This window comes from Lemur catta, chromosome 7, assembly GCF_020740605.2.
Source record: "Lemur catta isolate mLemCat1 chromosome 7, mLemCat1.pri, whole genome shotgun sequence".
NCBI classification, from domain to species: Eukaryota; Metazoa; Chordata; class Mammalia; order Primates; family Lemuridae; genus Lemur; species Lemur catta.
Genome location: NC_059134.1, coordinates 81550309 through 81567483, shown reverse-complemented (window position 1 = coordinate 81567483; position 17175 = coordinate 81550309). Strand labels below are relative to the sequence as shown.

The window sequence follows — 17175 nt, the reverse complement described above, 5'->3', positions numbered from 1 at the left end:
TCTTTTTTTTAAGTAGTAACTTTATCAGAGTTATCGTATCAAATTTCTAATTTGCCATTGTATCTATGGCGTTTTTTAACGAACAGAAGGTAATAAATTTTATAAGTTTGTTCTTGCTTTTAATGTTCTGATAGTCCTTTACCATCCTAAGGTCATGTAAATATTCACCTGATTTTTCTTCTAATTTTTTATAATTGTGTTTTTTACTTTTCCCTTGTCCTTTTCTTCTGGTGTAAAATTTGAGTGAAGCTGTTTTCTCTGCTCTATTTGTTGGCTTAAAATTATCTCAGCCCTGTTTACTAACTGGTCTTTTTTTGTCCTCCCCACTAAGTTGAAATACCAACTTTATAGCGTAATAAAATCTTACATATACTAGATTATGTTTTTAAGTTATATAAGATATGTAATACTTCTTAAATTATGTAGATTTATAATACATTTTAATATCTGGAAGAAGTCACCCATTGTTGCACTTTGTTCTCAAATTTTACGTGAATATTTTTGCCTGTAAATTCTGATAGGCGAAGTCTGGAATTACCTTTCAACACCACAAAATCATCCTACAGGGGTTTCAAGTGTAGTTGTATTAGGCTATTAATTAACTTCATACGAATTCACACCTTTTACAATATTCAATCTTTGCAACCAGGCTTGTGGCATTTTTTTATATACCAATAAGTCTTTTTTGGTTTTGGTCCTTCAGTAAAATTTTATATTTTTTAACAAAGTTCTCACATTTTAAAATAATTGTTATTTTTAGTTGGTTTTGTTGCTGGGGTAGATCACAATCTATATCCCAGATCTGTAAACACATGTCTATAGATTGTGCTGGAGATTGATGGTGCTGTCGGGGGTAGTTGTGGACCTGGTTCCTGCATTTTTGGGGAATAGCCTTCTGGCTCTCTGTGAGGTGAAAGTCATGCAGCCAGGTGTGTAGAAACCTCTCACTTTCTTCTTGACTGCTTTTGTTATTTTGTCTTAAGGCCTTATTCACATTTTAACAGAATTGCCCTCAGGAGTCTGGCAGCATGTTGAGCAGTCTTTCTAGTACTGTTGACAGACACACTTTGTATCTATACATGTGTTTTTATGAATATTTCAAGGGAAATTGAGAAAAGTTGAGTAAGGCCACTCTGGACAGTTTTAAAATTTATCATTTAGAAAAAAAAAGACTTTCTAACCATAGAATCATAGAGCCAGAGATGTCTTAGGCCAAAATTTTCATTTTTATAATTAAGAGATTCTTGTAATAAAGTTGCCTGACTTGTCTCAGGTCACACAGAGCCTGAGTCTCTTCACCTTTTGTCATTCTAGTTCCTTGGTCATTAAAAAAATTTGTTTTAGCTATTCTGAGAAGTCTGGATTCTCATTCTAGGGTTTATCATATTTAGGGATGTCTTAAACAGTGAGAAGCCTTCTTCCATGGAAAAATATAGAACTAGGAGGAAAATTCCACTGACGAGGACGGAAATTCCTCAGTTTAAGCACTTTAAGGAATATTTGCACGTACTTCCTTCCAATACTCAATTAACATAATAGGTTTTTTAAAAGAGTTGATTCTTTAATACTTAATTATATTGTGACATTCCATATTCTTACATGGCTGTCCCTTTGTGTTTCAGCTGTTGGATGACTGCTCGTCTCGTCTCAAAATGGCCCACCCAGCCAGAGCACTGTACACCCCAGAGGGAGAGCTGGTTCAGTCGTGGGATGACGTAGAGCGAGACATGGTCATCTGTGCATCCACGGGGCACGGCTTTATAACCCAAAAAGGTACGGATGACAGTTTCTTTTCCATCAAGTTTGTAAAGAATTAAAGCATTTTTTTTTTCTTCAAAGAGCTTATATCCCATCATGATGATTTCTCATGATTTTTAAATTATTATTATTATTAAATAATTTAATAATTATCCTCACCTATTCTGCCACCTAATTGTTAACACTATTTGCTCTGAAGAATTCAATCCACTTTCAGTTAGCCTTGAGCCTTATTTAGGGGCTGTACTTGTAGCAGAAATGCTGAGAAAGCCCCATTTGAAGGTATTCGCTTAGTATGAACCCTGTGGAAAGTGAGGCTCCACTGACTTCCTACTTTTCTAGTTATTTCAAACTTAATGTTTTATTAATAGTAATTACATAGTTTGCGGATTTATTTCTTTAGTAATAAGTAAATATATGGTAGTTTTATTATCTTGTCTATTCTTTGATCATTTTCCTTGATAAATGACAAACACTGAAAAGAACATGTATTTATTATTGAATGAACCCTAGTCCTTTATCCTATTCCTGAGGACTTTAAAGACCCTTTCTAGAGGCAGGTGTCTGTTAGCAAAGACATAATTTTCAGGAAATTCCAAAGAACATTGTTATCACTTTAAAGGAAATTGAAAGATTAGGAAGTGAATTATCTGGCATCCTTATAATAATAACACTAGATTTTTCCTTTAAAAAGTCACCATAAAAGTATTACCACCATGTTATATGTAACGTAGGTAAACCAAAAACTTTTAAAACAGTTGCAGTCATATCTTTATATTTGGCCCATAAGGGACAAAAGTAGAGAAATGAAGACCAAAAAATAGGGAGACAAGGATGTACTGGGATGCCTAAGGGATGCCACAAATATTCCTCCAGCACTATCCTACATCATGGACGAGGCTCCAATCTTTGTGTTCTGCTGTTTCCATCACACCCCACTATCCATCACCCCAGCTCTTGGTGATCTTCACTGCATGGTTACTTAGAAGAACACACCAATGACAGGGTTCTTATCATCAGTAAGTATTAATTAACAGCTTTCTGTATTCCCAAAGTTCATTGCCTCTTAAAGAAAAATAAGCCAGGCTTCCTTTCTTGAAAGAATTTTCAATCTAATTGAGAATATGAACACACTTGAAATGATTACAGTACAATTGAATAGTGAGCAACTGAGTGGCATGGTAGGGACTACTTTCCCAGTCTCTTTATTATTTATGCTTAGTCTTTCATGTTCTCAGGATGGGCCTGTACCCTACCCTCCTTGCCACATTGTGATCGTTGAGCCCGTCTTACAAATAAAGCTAAACATGTTTCAGGAAAGCTAGTCAAAAGGGTATCCAAACCGCAGAGAGAGATGGAGGCTGGCTTCCCAGAAGTAAGCCTGTCACCAATAAAAACTGTGAAGGGAAGAGAAAAAAATTAGAAATGTAAATATTACTCTTTCTACCATTTTCCTCTATGTTAGTTCTGTGAACCTTTGACAAGGCTAGATAGACAAACGTTCATTTTTATTCTGTAAACATATGGATCACTATGATGTGAAAGTTGATTCCTTTCCTATGAAAGTAGCTTCCCCATATTATCTTCCTGGTGAAGGATTTGTAGTTTTCTCCAACTTTCTAAATTCTTTCTAGTGAGTGAATGTATGTTCTAGGAAATCTGATTGCAGAGAGTTTGATTTAGTTGTTCTTTAGGAACTTGTTTTACTGTTGCCATATTATTGTTTTTTTTTAAATAATTAATTTAGAAATAATCATTTAGTAGAAATCTAAATATTCAGAATGCTTTAAAAAAAAGAAAAGATAGAACTGCTACTAAATGTATATACCCATTAAGGGACATTTAATTGATTAGTTATTCCACTCATGATTTTTCTGTGACCTATTGGCTTAAATGTGTAGTAAGAAAATAAGGTAGCCTGGGAGTTTCAAAACTAAACATTCTATAATATTTTATGTACTATAACATCAAAAACATTTAGCATGTGGAAGTTAGTCATCAAAGAATCATACTGGGTTTTTGAAAAATGAATTTGATTTGGAAAAACAAACCAGATGCTATTAGAATGGTTTCTTTCACACAGACCCCCAACAAAATTAAAAGAGTGCTTTATGACGTTTGCCATAAAACCTGAACACTGTTCTCTCTACTGTGCTTCCTGTCTTTTCAGTGGGTTCAATTTTTAGACCACTCCTAGGTTAGCTTCCAATTCAGGCTGTGCAGAAAACCTGGAAGAGAGCCCTCTCTAGCAACTTCCATTCTCTAGAAATCCAAAGATTATTAACACATATCTGATGTAATAAGCAAGTCAAGGGTGTAATGAGAGAGTCCACGGTGGGAGCCAAGGATTTCTGGGGGATCTTCCAGTTTATAATCACCTTGGACTTTTAATTATTTTCTGTAAATACATTGACTTATCTCTCAATGTATTTTTTTTTTAACAGAGTTAAAGCAGCAGTTGGAGGTCAGAGCAAATTATGCCAGAATCCAAAGGCAGCAGGGCCTGCAAGCCACAGACATCGTGGTGATGCCATCCACAAAACTGCTATCTCTGGTACATCTCCACAATTAACTCCTATCAGAATCATCAGATTTTGTGCTATGTTTTGCTGGTATAGATGTGTACATACATATGCTTGTATGCTTGTTATGACATGATGATCATTTATTCCTTTTATTTTCATGGAGTCTCTTTTAAACATTGTTACCTTTTACCTAAAGTGGGATTTTATGCCTCAAATCTATTCTTGGAAATGCAACAAAATTAGACATAATAATGCCAATAAAATATCTTAGGTGCATTTTCTTCCAGGAAAAAAATGGAAACTATATTATTGAAATATAATTTCACAGGGTCAAACAGCTTACATAGTATATTATATATATAATATTTCATAATACAGTAGACTCTTTTTGACCACTTAACACTAAATTTGCCCCCAACTGACATTTTCTGACTCAATCACCATATTTTTAAAACCTCCATTTTAAAATCCTGCATTTACTGAATAAAACTGAAATGGCTGGTGGCCACCAAATGCCACATGAATTGATCTTTTCTCCTCCAATTTCTCTTCAATTTCACCTGTAGTAACAGTGCAGGACCCTTTGTGGGGTACAGTTAGATGTTGTTCATGAGCTATGAAGCTGAGCAATTCCTGGCCTAGTGTCAGAAATCAAAAGTCATAGACTAAGTCCTCAATACAAAAACTTAGGGAAAGGATATATGTATTATTTGAAAGAAAAATCATATGAGGGTTATTTTTCAAAAAGAGATGGAGGGAGATCTTTAGCAGTCTTAGATATCAATCCTACAGGAAGAGAAGAATTTACCTGCTAATTTCTTCCGGAGTAGAAGAAAGAACCGTTTTTTCAAAGCATTGCAGTAACAAATCAGTTTGGTTTCTGCTTTTGGTGGAAAAATCCCAGAGAAATGCTCTTCCTCCCTCTTGTCCTCTGAAAGCCACTCACAGCTCTGTCTGAATATAAATTGCAACCTGGCTAGGTGTGTACTGAATGGCTCAGCTGGGCTCACTCCTCAATCCTCCACTTTAATGTGATCCAGGAAGGCAGTATATCATTTCTACTGAAGGGGGCTCTTGGTAATCACTGCAAAAGGCCTGGTATTTACTCCCAGTCTGCAAATCAGTAGGGCTCCATGAATAAATTCCTACTGCCTCCGACACCACTAAAAGCAAAGCACATTGAGATGAAATTTCACATGTTACATCAACAGCAATTTGCCCTTTTACAGACATTTTCTTATGTGTAACAATGATGTTAGAAATGTGCAAGTATTCCAAAGCGGTTTTGTGCCACATAGGAGAAAAAGATTGCATGTGACTTCTCTTTTGCTTTTTCTTTTTTAACAATAAAGCCAAAACAAGAAGGGTTAAGGAACTTGCTCCCAGTCAGAAAGTGAGCCAAGAAGACTCTTAGTAGTTGGGCCTCTCCCTAGACTGACTTGATCACAATCCCTATAAAGACAACATTATTTTCAGAATTCCTTGAAAATAAAGGCATTTCTCTAGGTGTAAAAATATGTATCATTTTGCTGCCAGGGAAAAGTTGATTTTGCTATGAAAATGGCATAATTTCACCCTGGATCAAATGTGCAAATTCTTGTGAAGTCTTCGCTCTTGCATGTGAATATGCCTGAAGCGAAAATTGGTAATATCACACAACGCTGTATCAAGCACCAGGAGACATAAGGCAAAAGTCTTAACTGAACTTTTCTATTACCAGTAAATGGGATTTTAGATGTAATATAACAGTCATCAACACATCACATTTTACCAGCAAGGCAACAACACTTACTTTGTGGACGACAGCTTGCCCGGGGTATCTCGGTAGTTCATAGCCACTTTTAACTTAGACTAAGAACAGACTTGCTCTTTCCTTGTTATTGACCCCCATCTTTGGTTGGCTGAAAGGCGGACTGGGGAGCAGTTTCTCCACCTTCTGCAAAGACTATAGGATGAGACTGTTGCAAGTCTGTGCAGCCATCCTAGGCTTTTAATAAACCCAGTAATTTCCTTTGGGGACATGTTCATCAAATTTGAATCAGCCTCATATATATAAGTCAGATTTCAATATTTTCCTATCAACTGAAACCTATTTATTATTAACTACTGAAGCAACTATCCCCAAATCCATGGCCTTCTCCAGAAGTTTATTTCCTGCTGATTCACAAACACCCTTAAGGTGATCCAGATGTTAATCATCAGTGTACCAGCATTTGTGATTGTCCTCAGGAGAACTGGATTTTTCTGCCCACCTCTAGCTTTTGTTCCCTGATTAAGTGTTGGGGTGATGTTGCATGTTTCTAAGCAAGGTAACTAAAAGAAATATGCCTGAAAGTTTGGCAAACTTTTTGAGATTAACTGACAATACTTAAAAATTTATATATTTGTATATTTAAATAAATATATTTATATATTTAAATAAATATTTATATATTTTATCTGGGCATTTACATCAGTTTTGTAAAACAGGACACATTAATAATAATTCAAAATGCAAAGGTAGCTTTGAAGGGTGATAATCCTGAATTTCCATTTTTTCTTCATTGTTCATAGAAACTAAATATTGTTTTGTTAATCAAGAAAACAAAGCAACAATCAATCAAATAACAACAAAAAAATAAATTTGTTCTCTTTTGCCAGAGAATCACTTAGAAATTGTGGCCAGTGGCAGTTGCAGCATTTGTGAGCTAACCTGCAATAATAGCCCAGGTGTGCTGAGTGTCATTGAGAGATTTGTGATTCGCCATGGCAGCAATTTTTTTCTGGCATCATTTGGAAGGGAATGATCAAAACACACAAGTCTGTGTTATTCTAGATCATCACAAAATCATATGCACATGTCCTCAGTTAAGTGAAATTTAGACCCAACGGTTATTCTCAATTGTTTTTATTAAACCAATGGCTCTGATTCTCTCCTGGCTCAGAACACATCTCATACTCACCACCACCCACCCCAGACTAGGAAAGCAGAAAGAAAGCAGCACTTTTGTTCTTAACACAATACACTAGAATTCTGCATAAATGGCACAGTTTAGGTCCGCATGACCATGAGCAACTGCAAAGCAAGATCAACAAAGACCACTCAGGCAAAGCTGATGAAAGTAAATGGACTGATCTCGTAACCATGGATGTTCAGTGGGTGCCTACTGCCAGCTGTAGCATTTTCTAATTCTACGAGTCTGTAATATGAAACTACTATCAATAGGCTGTCACCCTGTAGCATATGTGCAAATAGAAATATATGAGGAGAGAGAAGTTCTCATGCCCACGATGCAACTGTGTTGGAGGAGAGAGGAAGAAAGGAGACAGGAAATTTTATTTATATGGCCAGCAAAATGGTGATTCTGAATTGGAGGTGCTATCACTTATTGTCTGTGGTATCCTCTGCTGGCTTGCGGGTAGATATAAGGTTCAGTCAAGCTGCTGGACCCATTAGTTCCTAGCCTGTCAGTCCTACAGTTGAAGCTTCAAACTTGGGAATTGATATTGGGGTTTTAGCCCAGGTTCAGATGCTCAAGAATGTCAGCTCTGTCAGACCAACTGAGGCAGCTGTGGGGTTAGTCTCTAGGTGCCACCACGGGCAGCTGTGTTTAAAGGAAATTGCCCAAAGGCACACTGTCTTTAAATAACCCTGCAGACTAGGCTAGAGAGAGGTGAAGGAGAGGAAGGAACCTCCCAGGGCTCCTAGGTTAGTGCCTTTAAAAGTCTAAGATTTGATTAGATCTCTGTTCTCATTTCCATCACTCTTTGCCATCTTCCCTCCCTTCCTCTTCCTCCCTGCCTTTTGGCCTTTTCTCCTCAGCTTTTCCTGCTTTTCTACTCTAAGAGCTTTTAAATCACATCTTTCATTTAAAAATAAAAATCCTTCGTGGAACAATTTGTGGATTGGCAAGGGATGCTTCCCTAATATGATTCTCAAATGTTAGTGCACAAGAAACACCTAGGGAGCTTGATAAAGCACAGATTCCCAGGCTTGATCCCGGCAGTTGCTATAATCTGTGTGCCTCAGGTGGTGGAGGGGATCTGTATTTTCACTCCTTCCTGGAAAGAAGTGTGGTAGCTGATTGCCCTTTGAGAAACCTGGCTGGGAGTTTTGGTGTGTCAGGACAGCATCGTTTACTATCAATGGGGCGTGGCCCTAGCCATAAGTTCAAGAACACTGTCTGTGCTTTACCCTTGTATTCAAGAATTACACAGACAACAAAACGTTTGTTGTGTGTGTGAGGGTTTGAGTCAAAGTGTCCTCACATTTTCTCATCACCATTTCCTTAAGAAATGATGGAAATGTTCTTGAGTCAGGACTAACCTCCCAGAGATTATAGCTAGGACCTAGACGTTGGAAGGCTAAACAAGTGAGTTTGAGGTGCTGAAACTTTCCATGTTAATTAAGCAGCCTTCGGTACTGATAAAGTCTTGCTTTTTGAAAGGTCATAGGAATAATGTCAATGCTATGGTACATCTATCAAGGAGCAATTTTGAGGATAGGATGGGGAAAATAACCAGCTTCCTGAAGTTTTCTTTCTTTTTATATGTACAAAGAGGGAGAGCTTTGGAACAAAGCCAGGATTCCTATTTTATATAGTTGCCCTTTGTCCAATGAAGGAGGTGCTTACTAGGGGGAAGCCGAAACCTCTCTGTTCTGTTTGCCCTACGTCTAGTTAACGTGTATGTCCGAGCCACCTGCATCCCTGGCAGGCCCATCTAAGAGTGGTAAAATCCATACGATATTATTCTAGTTTACTAATAGTAACAAGTGCTCTTAGAAAAATTAATTTTCAAGATAGTTCTCTTGCCCTGCAAATGAAATCCAAATAGGTTGAGAGATAGACACTTTTCTTAGAAGATAGAAATATAAAGAAAATTAGGTTTTCAAAGGCCTATTTTATGTATATAGCCCTTCACTCTCTCTCTCTCTCTCTCTCTCTCTCTCTTCTAGATACTGGGCATGCAAAGATGAATGTAACAGATGTGATCCCTATCCCAATGGGGCTCATGCTATGTGTTGGGGGGGCACTCAGAAGTTAAGCAAGCATATGACATAATTATATGCAATAAATGAAATGTCACTGTTCCTATTCAGTCAGTGAGAGGCTTGCCCTTGGATGCACCCTCAAAACTGACCTTGGTGATATTTGCTAAGCAGCCACCATGAACTTGAGGTTGGAATCTGTGACTTTGATTACAATATCAGGATGGATACCAATTGGACTCTTAAGTAACACTTCTCATACAAGCAAGTCTGTGTGAGGAAGTGGGTCTTGCAGAGACTCCCTGGCAAAACTCAAGATACTCTCTGATTGGCATCTAGGAAATTTTGCCAAATTAATTCGAAAGCCAAACCCTTTTTCTCAGACCTCTTCTTCCCTCTTTAGTGTAGTCATTTTGGTAGAATAAATCCCATGCTGGATTTGATTTTTATTACCCTCTCTTCCATAGTGTCCCGTCTCTGAGGCCAGCCTGGCTAACAGCTTTCCCAACGTTGAAATGTGAGTTCTGCTCACTGGGCTGGATAGTGGTCTGCTGTGCTTGAGTTATAAATCCTTGTTAGGCTCCAGGACACCCAGGGAGGGATATTATCTGTTAGATGACACCAGTTCCCATGAAAAGGTTGATATGGGCCACATCTATACGTTTAACTAAAGCAATGTCTTCGACCTTTAAGAGACTTCTCGGGGAGGAGTTCTCACCAGCAGTAGGATAAGCTGCAGCAGCAGCACCTAACAGCGTCAGCAGGACTCTGCACTCAGTCCTCTGTCTCGCTCAGGAAATGACTCGACAGCAAAGGTCGATTTTCATCTGCACCAACTTACAACTGTTATTATGAGTAAAATAGAATTCATCGGTGGGATTTTTTAACTACTTGAAAGTTGTTTATTACACTGTCTGACTTGAGACCACTGCCATCGCTCACATCAGTCATTTTCTAACCAGTCATTGTGCACGCCGCCGCTCCAGCCTTGCTCCTCTCCAAGTCTATCAGAGTTGTAGCTACAATGAAAATCACATCATGTCACTCCCTTGCTTAATGAGCTTCAGCGGCGCCCTGGTTGCCATCAAAATGAAGGACAAAGTCCTCCCTGTGTGCTCAAAACCCTTTGGAATCTGGTGCTCCCCTAGCTCTGCAGTGGGTTCTCAGCCCTTTGTTCCTGGGGCTCTACCATCCTAAACTTTCCCCATTCCCCCATTGTGTGTTCTCTCTTACCTCCATACCTTTGCACGTTCTCTTCCTGCAGCTCTCTCAGGAACTTTTCCCAGACCACTGCCCACACCTGCCTGTGTGGGGAATTTCCTTCCCTGGCTTCCCTGTGCCTGTTGCTTACCCTAATTGTAGCACTTCCACTGTGGACATCCTCTTCTTCCCACTGGCCCGCAGACTCCTTGAAGTAGGGCCGGCTTGTTTACACCCGTATTCCCAATGCCTGAATATTCCTTACTACATAGTAGGCATTCATGAATATTTCTTGGGTGAATGTGAGATTTAAGGTAACTTGCTTGTTAAAAAAGTTTTATTTTTTCATTTTGTTTAAACCATGTACTGAAGTAGCTGCTTTTTAATCTAAGTAGTACATTGAATTAGAGTTTAGCTTTTTGTAGAACTTTCTTCTCCTCACATACATTATCACATCAATCCATAGAACATCACATTGCCTTCTTATAAAACAGTTCTGCACTTGTGGAAAAGACAGTATAGTCTAATTCAATTCCCCGTATCAAAAGGCAAACTAGAGCAATATTGATTATTATCTCTTCTTTGCCAACTGTAACTTTCAGAACACTCCAGTAGAGTAGAAAACACTGTTCCCCATCAGAGCCCAGACAGACCCTCTGCTGCAGGCAGCCTGGCTTGGAAGGGAAGACATGTCACCCCCTTTCACAGCATGATGATTTGTGACTGAGACGGGAGAGGCTGCTCTCTGAACCACATGCCCCCTGGTGCAGGCAGGCTAAAGAAAGATGAATGGCATTATAAGACAGACATCTGAATGTTTCGTATTAAATTAGTCCCACAGAGCGCCCAGAATTCTCATTCCATAAATCACTAAGTAAAGTAAACTCACTCCTACGTTAGATTGCTGTGACTTTGGCCTGTGGTGTCATAGATAATCTGAAAACAGTTAAACATTTGTCTGAAATAGTAATAATTTTCAGCATATTTACTCAGTGGCATAGAGGTGACCCAGGCTGATCTCTGCTGCTAGAAACAGCATGTAAATGGGAGTCAGCCAATTTAGGAGATTTCCAACAGGAGTCACTGCTCCTCACACCCCCTCATCTACTCTGAAACTGCCACAAGCTCCTTCAGGAGCTGCTAGGTCCTGGGGGTCCAGATGAGCAAATGTCCCCCCGCTCTAGAGTAGGTACAAAAGAGCACTGATGCACCCCTATCCCTTCAATAAATTGCAGTTATAATTTGAAATCCACTTTAGAATACACTTTCACCTTGTGTTGGTCTAAGAATATCCTTGGCTTTATTCTGGTTCTTATATTCTTGAACTGACACTGGGTGTACTTGGGACACTTAATAGAATGGATGAACATGGGACTGGGGTTCATGAGACCATCCAATTCAATGCTAACAGGCTGAGGGACTGTCTAAGCTGCTGCTTCCTCTTCTAGAAAATTACAAGGACAAGTTCTTAATCTTTAAAGTAACATCCAGCTTTGAAAGTCTGATTCCAATTCAGTGGCAAGATATGATTGGGCAAAAAGAGTTCTGGGCCGGGGGTGGTGGCTCACGCCTGTAATCCTAGCACTCTGGGAGGCCGAGGCAGGAGGATCGCTTGAGGTCAGGAGTTTGAGACCAGCCTGAGCAAGAGCGAGACCCTGTCTCTACTAAAAAATTAGAAAGAAATTATCTGGACAACTAAAAATATATAGAGAAAAAATTAGCCGGGCATGGTGGCGCATGCCTGTAGTCCCAGCTACTTGGGAAGCTGAGGCAGGAGGATCGCTTGAGCCCGGGAGTTTGAGGTTGCTGTGAGCTAGGCTGATGCCACGGCATGCTAGCCCGGGCAACAGAGTAAGACCTCAAAAAAAAAAAAAAAAAAGAATTCTGACAGCCTGAATTCCAACTGATTCCTGAAAGTCCATCTCCTCCTTAGTAGGGCCTTTCTATGAGTGTTCATTAGGATCTGTATCCAGGGTCACCTTCACCCTTAGGAGCCCAGTTTGAATTTCACCAGAGCAACAGAGAGAGGTCACATGGCTTTATGGTAGCCAAGGACTAGAGGTAGCTCTTTCCAGTTCCCTTGACTTGGAGTCAAAGACCTGGATTAATTCTTGCCTACTCCACTTGGGCAAATCCCTTGAAATAATAATCAAATGAGATCATCAACATGGAAGAAGGACCTTAACACCTGTAGAGTGGCTACCTGTGCCAGGAACTATGCCGAACTTTTACATCATTATTGTCTGTTTCATTCAATACTCACAGCCATCCTATGAAATAGATATTTCTTCTACTAATTTTACATTCTACAGATGGAGAAGCTGAGCTTCTGAGAAGTGAATTATCTTGGCCAAAGCCACCAGCCAATAAATGGCAGAGCTGGTTAGGCAGATCTGCCTAACCTCGAAGCCTGTGCTTTTTCCATTATACCACCCTAGAAACCCCTTGTAAGTTTTCAGTGCTGTAGAAATGTCAGATGTGGTTATTGGTAATTCTAAAAATGAGTTCACTTGATGCCTTCAAGGAATCATTTTATGGTTTAGTCACTGCCTACTTGGATGATTTTCCTGAGGACAATTAAGTTAAGCAAGGTAAGCTACACTTGGATGCCTAACCAAGGTGGGAGAGGTAGTGCCCTGTGCATGGGAGAGGTCTTCATTCTCTCATTAGGACACAGCAAGCCAGCAGGGGGCTCTAACTTCCCTATCCCAGTGTTGTATTTATCTGTGTATTAGTTTGCTAGGGCTTATGTCTTAGTCCATTTTGTGCTATTATAATAGAATTCCTGACACTAGGTGATTTATAAAGAACAGAAATCTATTTCTTACGGTTCTGGAGGTTGGAACATCCAAGATCAAGATCAAGGCACTGGTATCCAATGAGACTCTTCTTACTGTGTCCTCACATGGCAGAGGGTAGAAAGGCAAGAGAAAGCAAACCCACTCTTACATGCCCTTTATATAGCAGCATTAATTTATTCATGGGGGTAGAGCCCTCATTACCTAAACACCCCTCAAAATTCCCCACTTCCTAATACTGTTGTATTGGGGATTAAGTTTCTAACACCTGAATTTGGGAGGACACATTCAGCCCCTGGCAGCTACCACATCAAAGTAGCACAAAATGGGGGGCTTAAACAATGGAAGTTTATTGTCTCACAGTTCTGAAGACTAGAAATCCAAGATCAAGGTGTCAGCAGCACTGGTTCCTTCTGAGGCCTGTGAGGAAGAATCCATTTCCTGCCTTTCCTTAGCTTCTGGTGGTTTGCTGGTGCCATGGTCTGAATATTTGTGTCCTCCTTGAATTCACATGTCGAAATCTAATCACCAGTATGATGGTGTTAGTAGGTGGGGCCTTTGGGTGTGATTAGGTCATGAAGGAGGTGCCCTCATGAATAGGATTAGTGCCCTCATAAAATAAGCCTAAGAGGGCTGTCTTGCCCCATCCATATGCGAAGACACAGTAAGAAGGTGCCATCTCTGAACCAGGAAGCAGATTCTCACTAGACACTAAATCTGCTAACGCCTTGATCATGAACTTCCCAGCCCCAGAACTGTGAGAAATAAATTTTTATTGTTTCTAAGCTACTCAGCCTAATGCATTTTATGATAGCAGCCCAAAAAGACTCAGACACGCTGGCAATCTTCGGCGCTTCTTGGCCTGGAGAAGCATCACTCCAATCTCTACCTTCATATTTATGTGACATTCTCCTGGTGTGCTTCTGTCCAAAGTTTCCTGATTTTATAAAGACACTAGTCATACTGGATTAGGGGCCCACCCTACTCTAGTATGACCTCATTTTAACTAATTACATCTGCAATGACCCTATTTCTAAATTAGGTCACATTCTGATGTGCTGGGGGGTTAGAACTTTGACATGTGAATTGGGGGTTGGGGGCACAATTCAACCCGTAACAGTCAATAACAAAAGTCCCAAACCTCACATAGGTAAGTACTTTGTCTGAGTCCAAGTGCCCTACCATTAAAGATCACAGCATTCTTTCCTGATGGCCTGTCTCTTTCTCTTTTATGTCTTTCTTGTTCCTTACTAACACTGAAGTCTGATATTAATGGAAAAACCATTAAAAAAAACTATTATCCTATGAGGTAAAGTGAATGCACTCAAGTGTAAAAGGAAGACTTATCGATCAATTTTAGTTAAACCTTGCTTGTCTGACACTTTGCAGCTAAGGAATGTGTTTTTATTGCCTGGCCAGATAGTTCACATTTCCGGTCAGTCTTAGTAAAGCCCCCTTTTATAACATTGATAAAATTTTATCACAGAGCTATGAAAACAAAATTAGATTTCATAACTCACATCAGGCCTTGAAGGGGATGCCTCTATAAATTTTACAAACCTTATCAAGCTTTAATGCATCTATTCTGATAATTTTTTAAAATAACAACTTCTACTGAACTTCATATATACATATATGTGTATATAAATAAGTATATAAATGTGTGTTTGTGTATATATATATATATATATTTTTTTTTCTCTCCATTTTGCAGGAAAGAAAACTTTCTTCTCCTATGTGTAGACAGAAGACTGTGACAGAAAAACCAATTATTTAGATTGCTGCGGACTCTGAATTTAAGCAAATCCACTTCTAAAAAAGAAAACTGGACAGCTTATTTAAAAATTTTAGTTCTAAAATTTATCCTTCAAGATACCTCATTTTTTCATGAGCATATTTTGAAGAATAAACATTGACAAATCAGCCACAATATATCCATAAAATCATTGGAAGACATGTCATAATCAAGGGCATTGTTAGCCATAGAGATTTTGTATTCTAGTGAAATCCTGTATACATTCCGTAGCTTTTCCAGTTTATAGAGTGGCCTGTTGGGGAAAAATTGCATGCATATTAAACACGTATTTTGTCTCCTCAACTAGATGGTAAATGCCTGGAGGGTGGAACCTTTGTTTTATTTACTTGGGACGAGGCTCTACCCACAGGGCTCATTGACGCAGCCTGTCAGTCCCTGTTCACAGCAACATGATGGGAAAATGAGGTTCAGCCATCTTCCACTCTGTGCTGGGCCACAAACCCAAATTGCAACAGTACAGTGGGAATAGAGGGTCTGCTTTATAGACTTTCCCTTCAGTCAGCTATTCAGGAACTACAATCCTCAGAGTCAAATTAAGTGGAGCTATAGTTGGGTAGTCCTTTCTGCTTTTCAGCGGCAAGAAACACATCTCAAAATTGTGCAAATGAAATAAATGTCATGGTATAAACTAGATATCTTATATTCTTAAAATATATCTTTGTTGATTATACATTTTTGTTTCAAATAGCAAGTTTGAAGAAAAGATCCAAAAATTATGTGAAAGTACTTATAAATGAACTGACAACATTTGAAACTTCAATAGACAATTATGAAGCAGTTCTCAAGCTGTTTTGGTACATATACTCCTTTGAGAATCTTTTAATTAGCCATAATCTCACAAAATGCACATACAAAAAAAAAAAGTTTTTCATACCATTTTATGGAGTTCACAGAGGTCTGGGTGAACTTTCCAAGTAAAGAAGTTCTGATTTAAGAGAACATATTTCTGATTTCTGTAATCTTTAAGGTTTGGGGGACATATAATCTATACTTCTTCAATGGAAGATTTCAACACATCAGATGAAGCAGATTCTAACTTTCACTGTGGTAATATGTTATTTTGTTCTATTCAAAATCAATAAACCATGAAGATTTCTTAGCATCTTTGGGTGTGATTTTTGCATCTAGGAATCTTAAGTGGGAAAAGAGAAGGAAATATAAACTTCCTCAAACAGTGTTGTTAATTTTGGGCATTCCTTGGAGAAAACCCTATTACCTGGAAGGAAAAAAGCTAATTAAGTCGACATTTCTCACAATCACAAAGCCATTTTACTTGTTCCTCTTTACAGGCAGGAGGAATACATGCTATTTTCTTTTTGTCTGTCAGGAGAACAATAGGGAACACTGACAGGCCTGGCAGTCGGGGACTGAAACTCGCAGAACGGTGGCCATGTCGGGGACCTGCATGGAAATCACTGCTATTTGGCCATAGAAAAATGGGGCATCTTGGGTTGGAACCCCCAGCTACCGCCACTGCTGCACTTTTTGTGTATTTATCTTTTATGTAGGATGGTGATGTTGTTAAATGTTTGGATAACTTTCTGATCATTTTATTACAAGTCATGTTACAACTATACTTCAGTTGACTTAGTTGAACTTTACTATTTTCTCAGTCAGAAATCCTGTGCAAAGTGCCTTCTAACTGCTTTTAAGGTGTTACTTAGAAACCTCCTTAAAATCGTTAAATTTTTATATGAAAAACTTATTGCATTAGGAATTAATATCACTGTCATTGGCTAGAGTTATCAAATTAGTTAAGAGCGGTGGACTAGGAGCAGAAGATGCCCTGCAAGTCTGCTTTGTCTGTTCTCTGCTTCGTTCCCAGAGCTCAGCATGGTGCCTAGAACACAGTAGGTGCTTATTAAATCTTTGTTAACTATCAAAGGAAGAGCTGAGTTCCAACACTGGTTATGCGTCTTACCACCCATGGGACATATCTATTTTCTCATCTGTGAAATGAGAAAAGTAATATTTCCCTCTAGCCCCCAAAAGTTGTTTTTTGCATCAGATGAACTAAAGCATGGAAAAGCAAGTTTTCTTCATTTTTGAAGAGAGGAATACTCTTCAAAATTAGTCATATGTACTGTAGAGGCAGAAAAATAACTTTCT

General features: G+C 38.8%; 1 protein-coding gene across 1 annotated transcript in view; it reads left to right on the top strand.

The window, feature by feature from the left end:
* Positions 1-4330, top strand: part of LOC123642548 (doublecortin domain-containing protein 1-like) — a 58633-nt gene extending 54303 nt beyond the window's left edge. The window contains exons 17-18 of the mRNA XM_045557715.1: positions 1623-1773; positions 4203-4330. Of these exons, the coding sequence (XP_045413671.1) occupies positions 1623-1773; positions 4203-4330 (279 nt within the window). The remainder of the gene's footprint in view (positions 1-1622; positions 1774-4202) is intronic.
* Positions 4331-17175: the final 12845 nt, after the last annotated feature.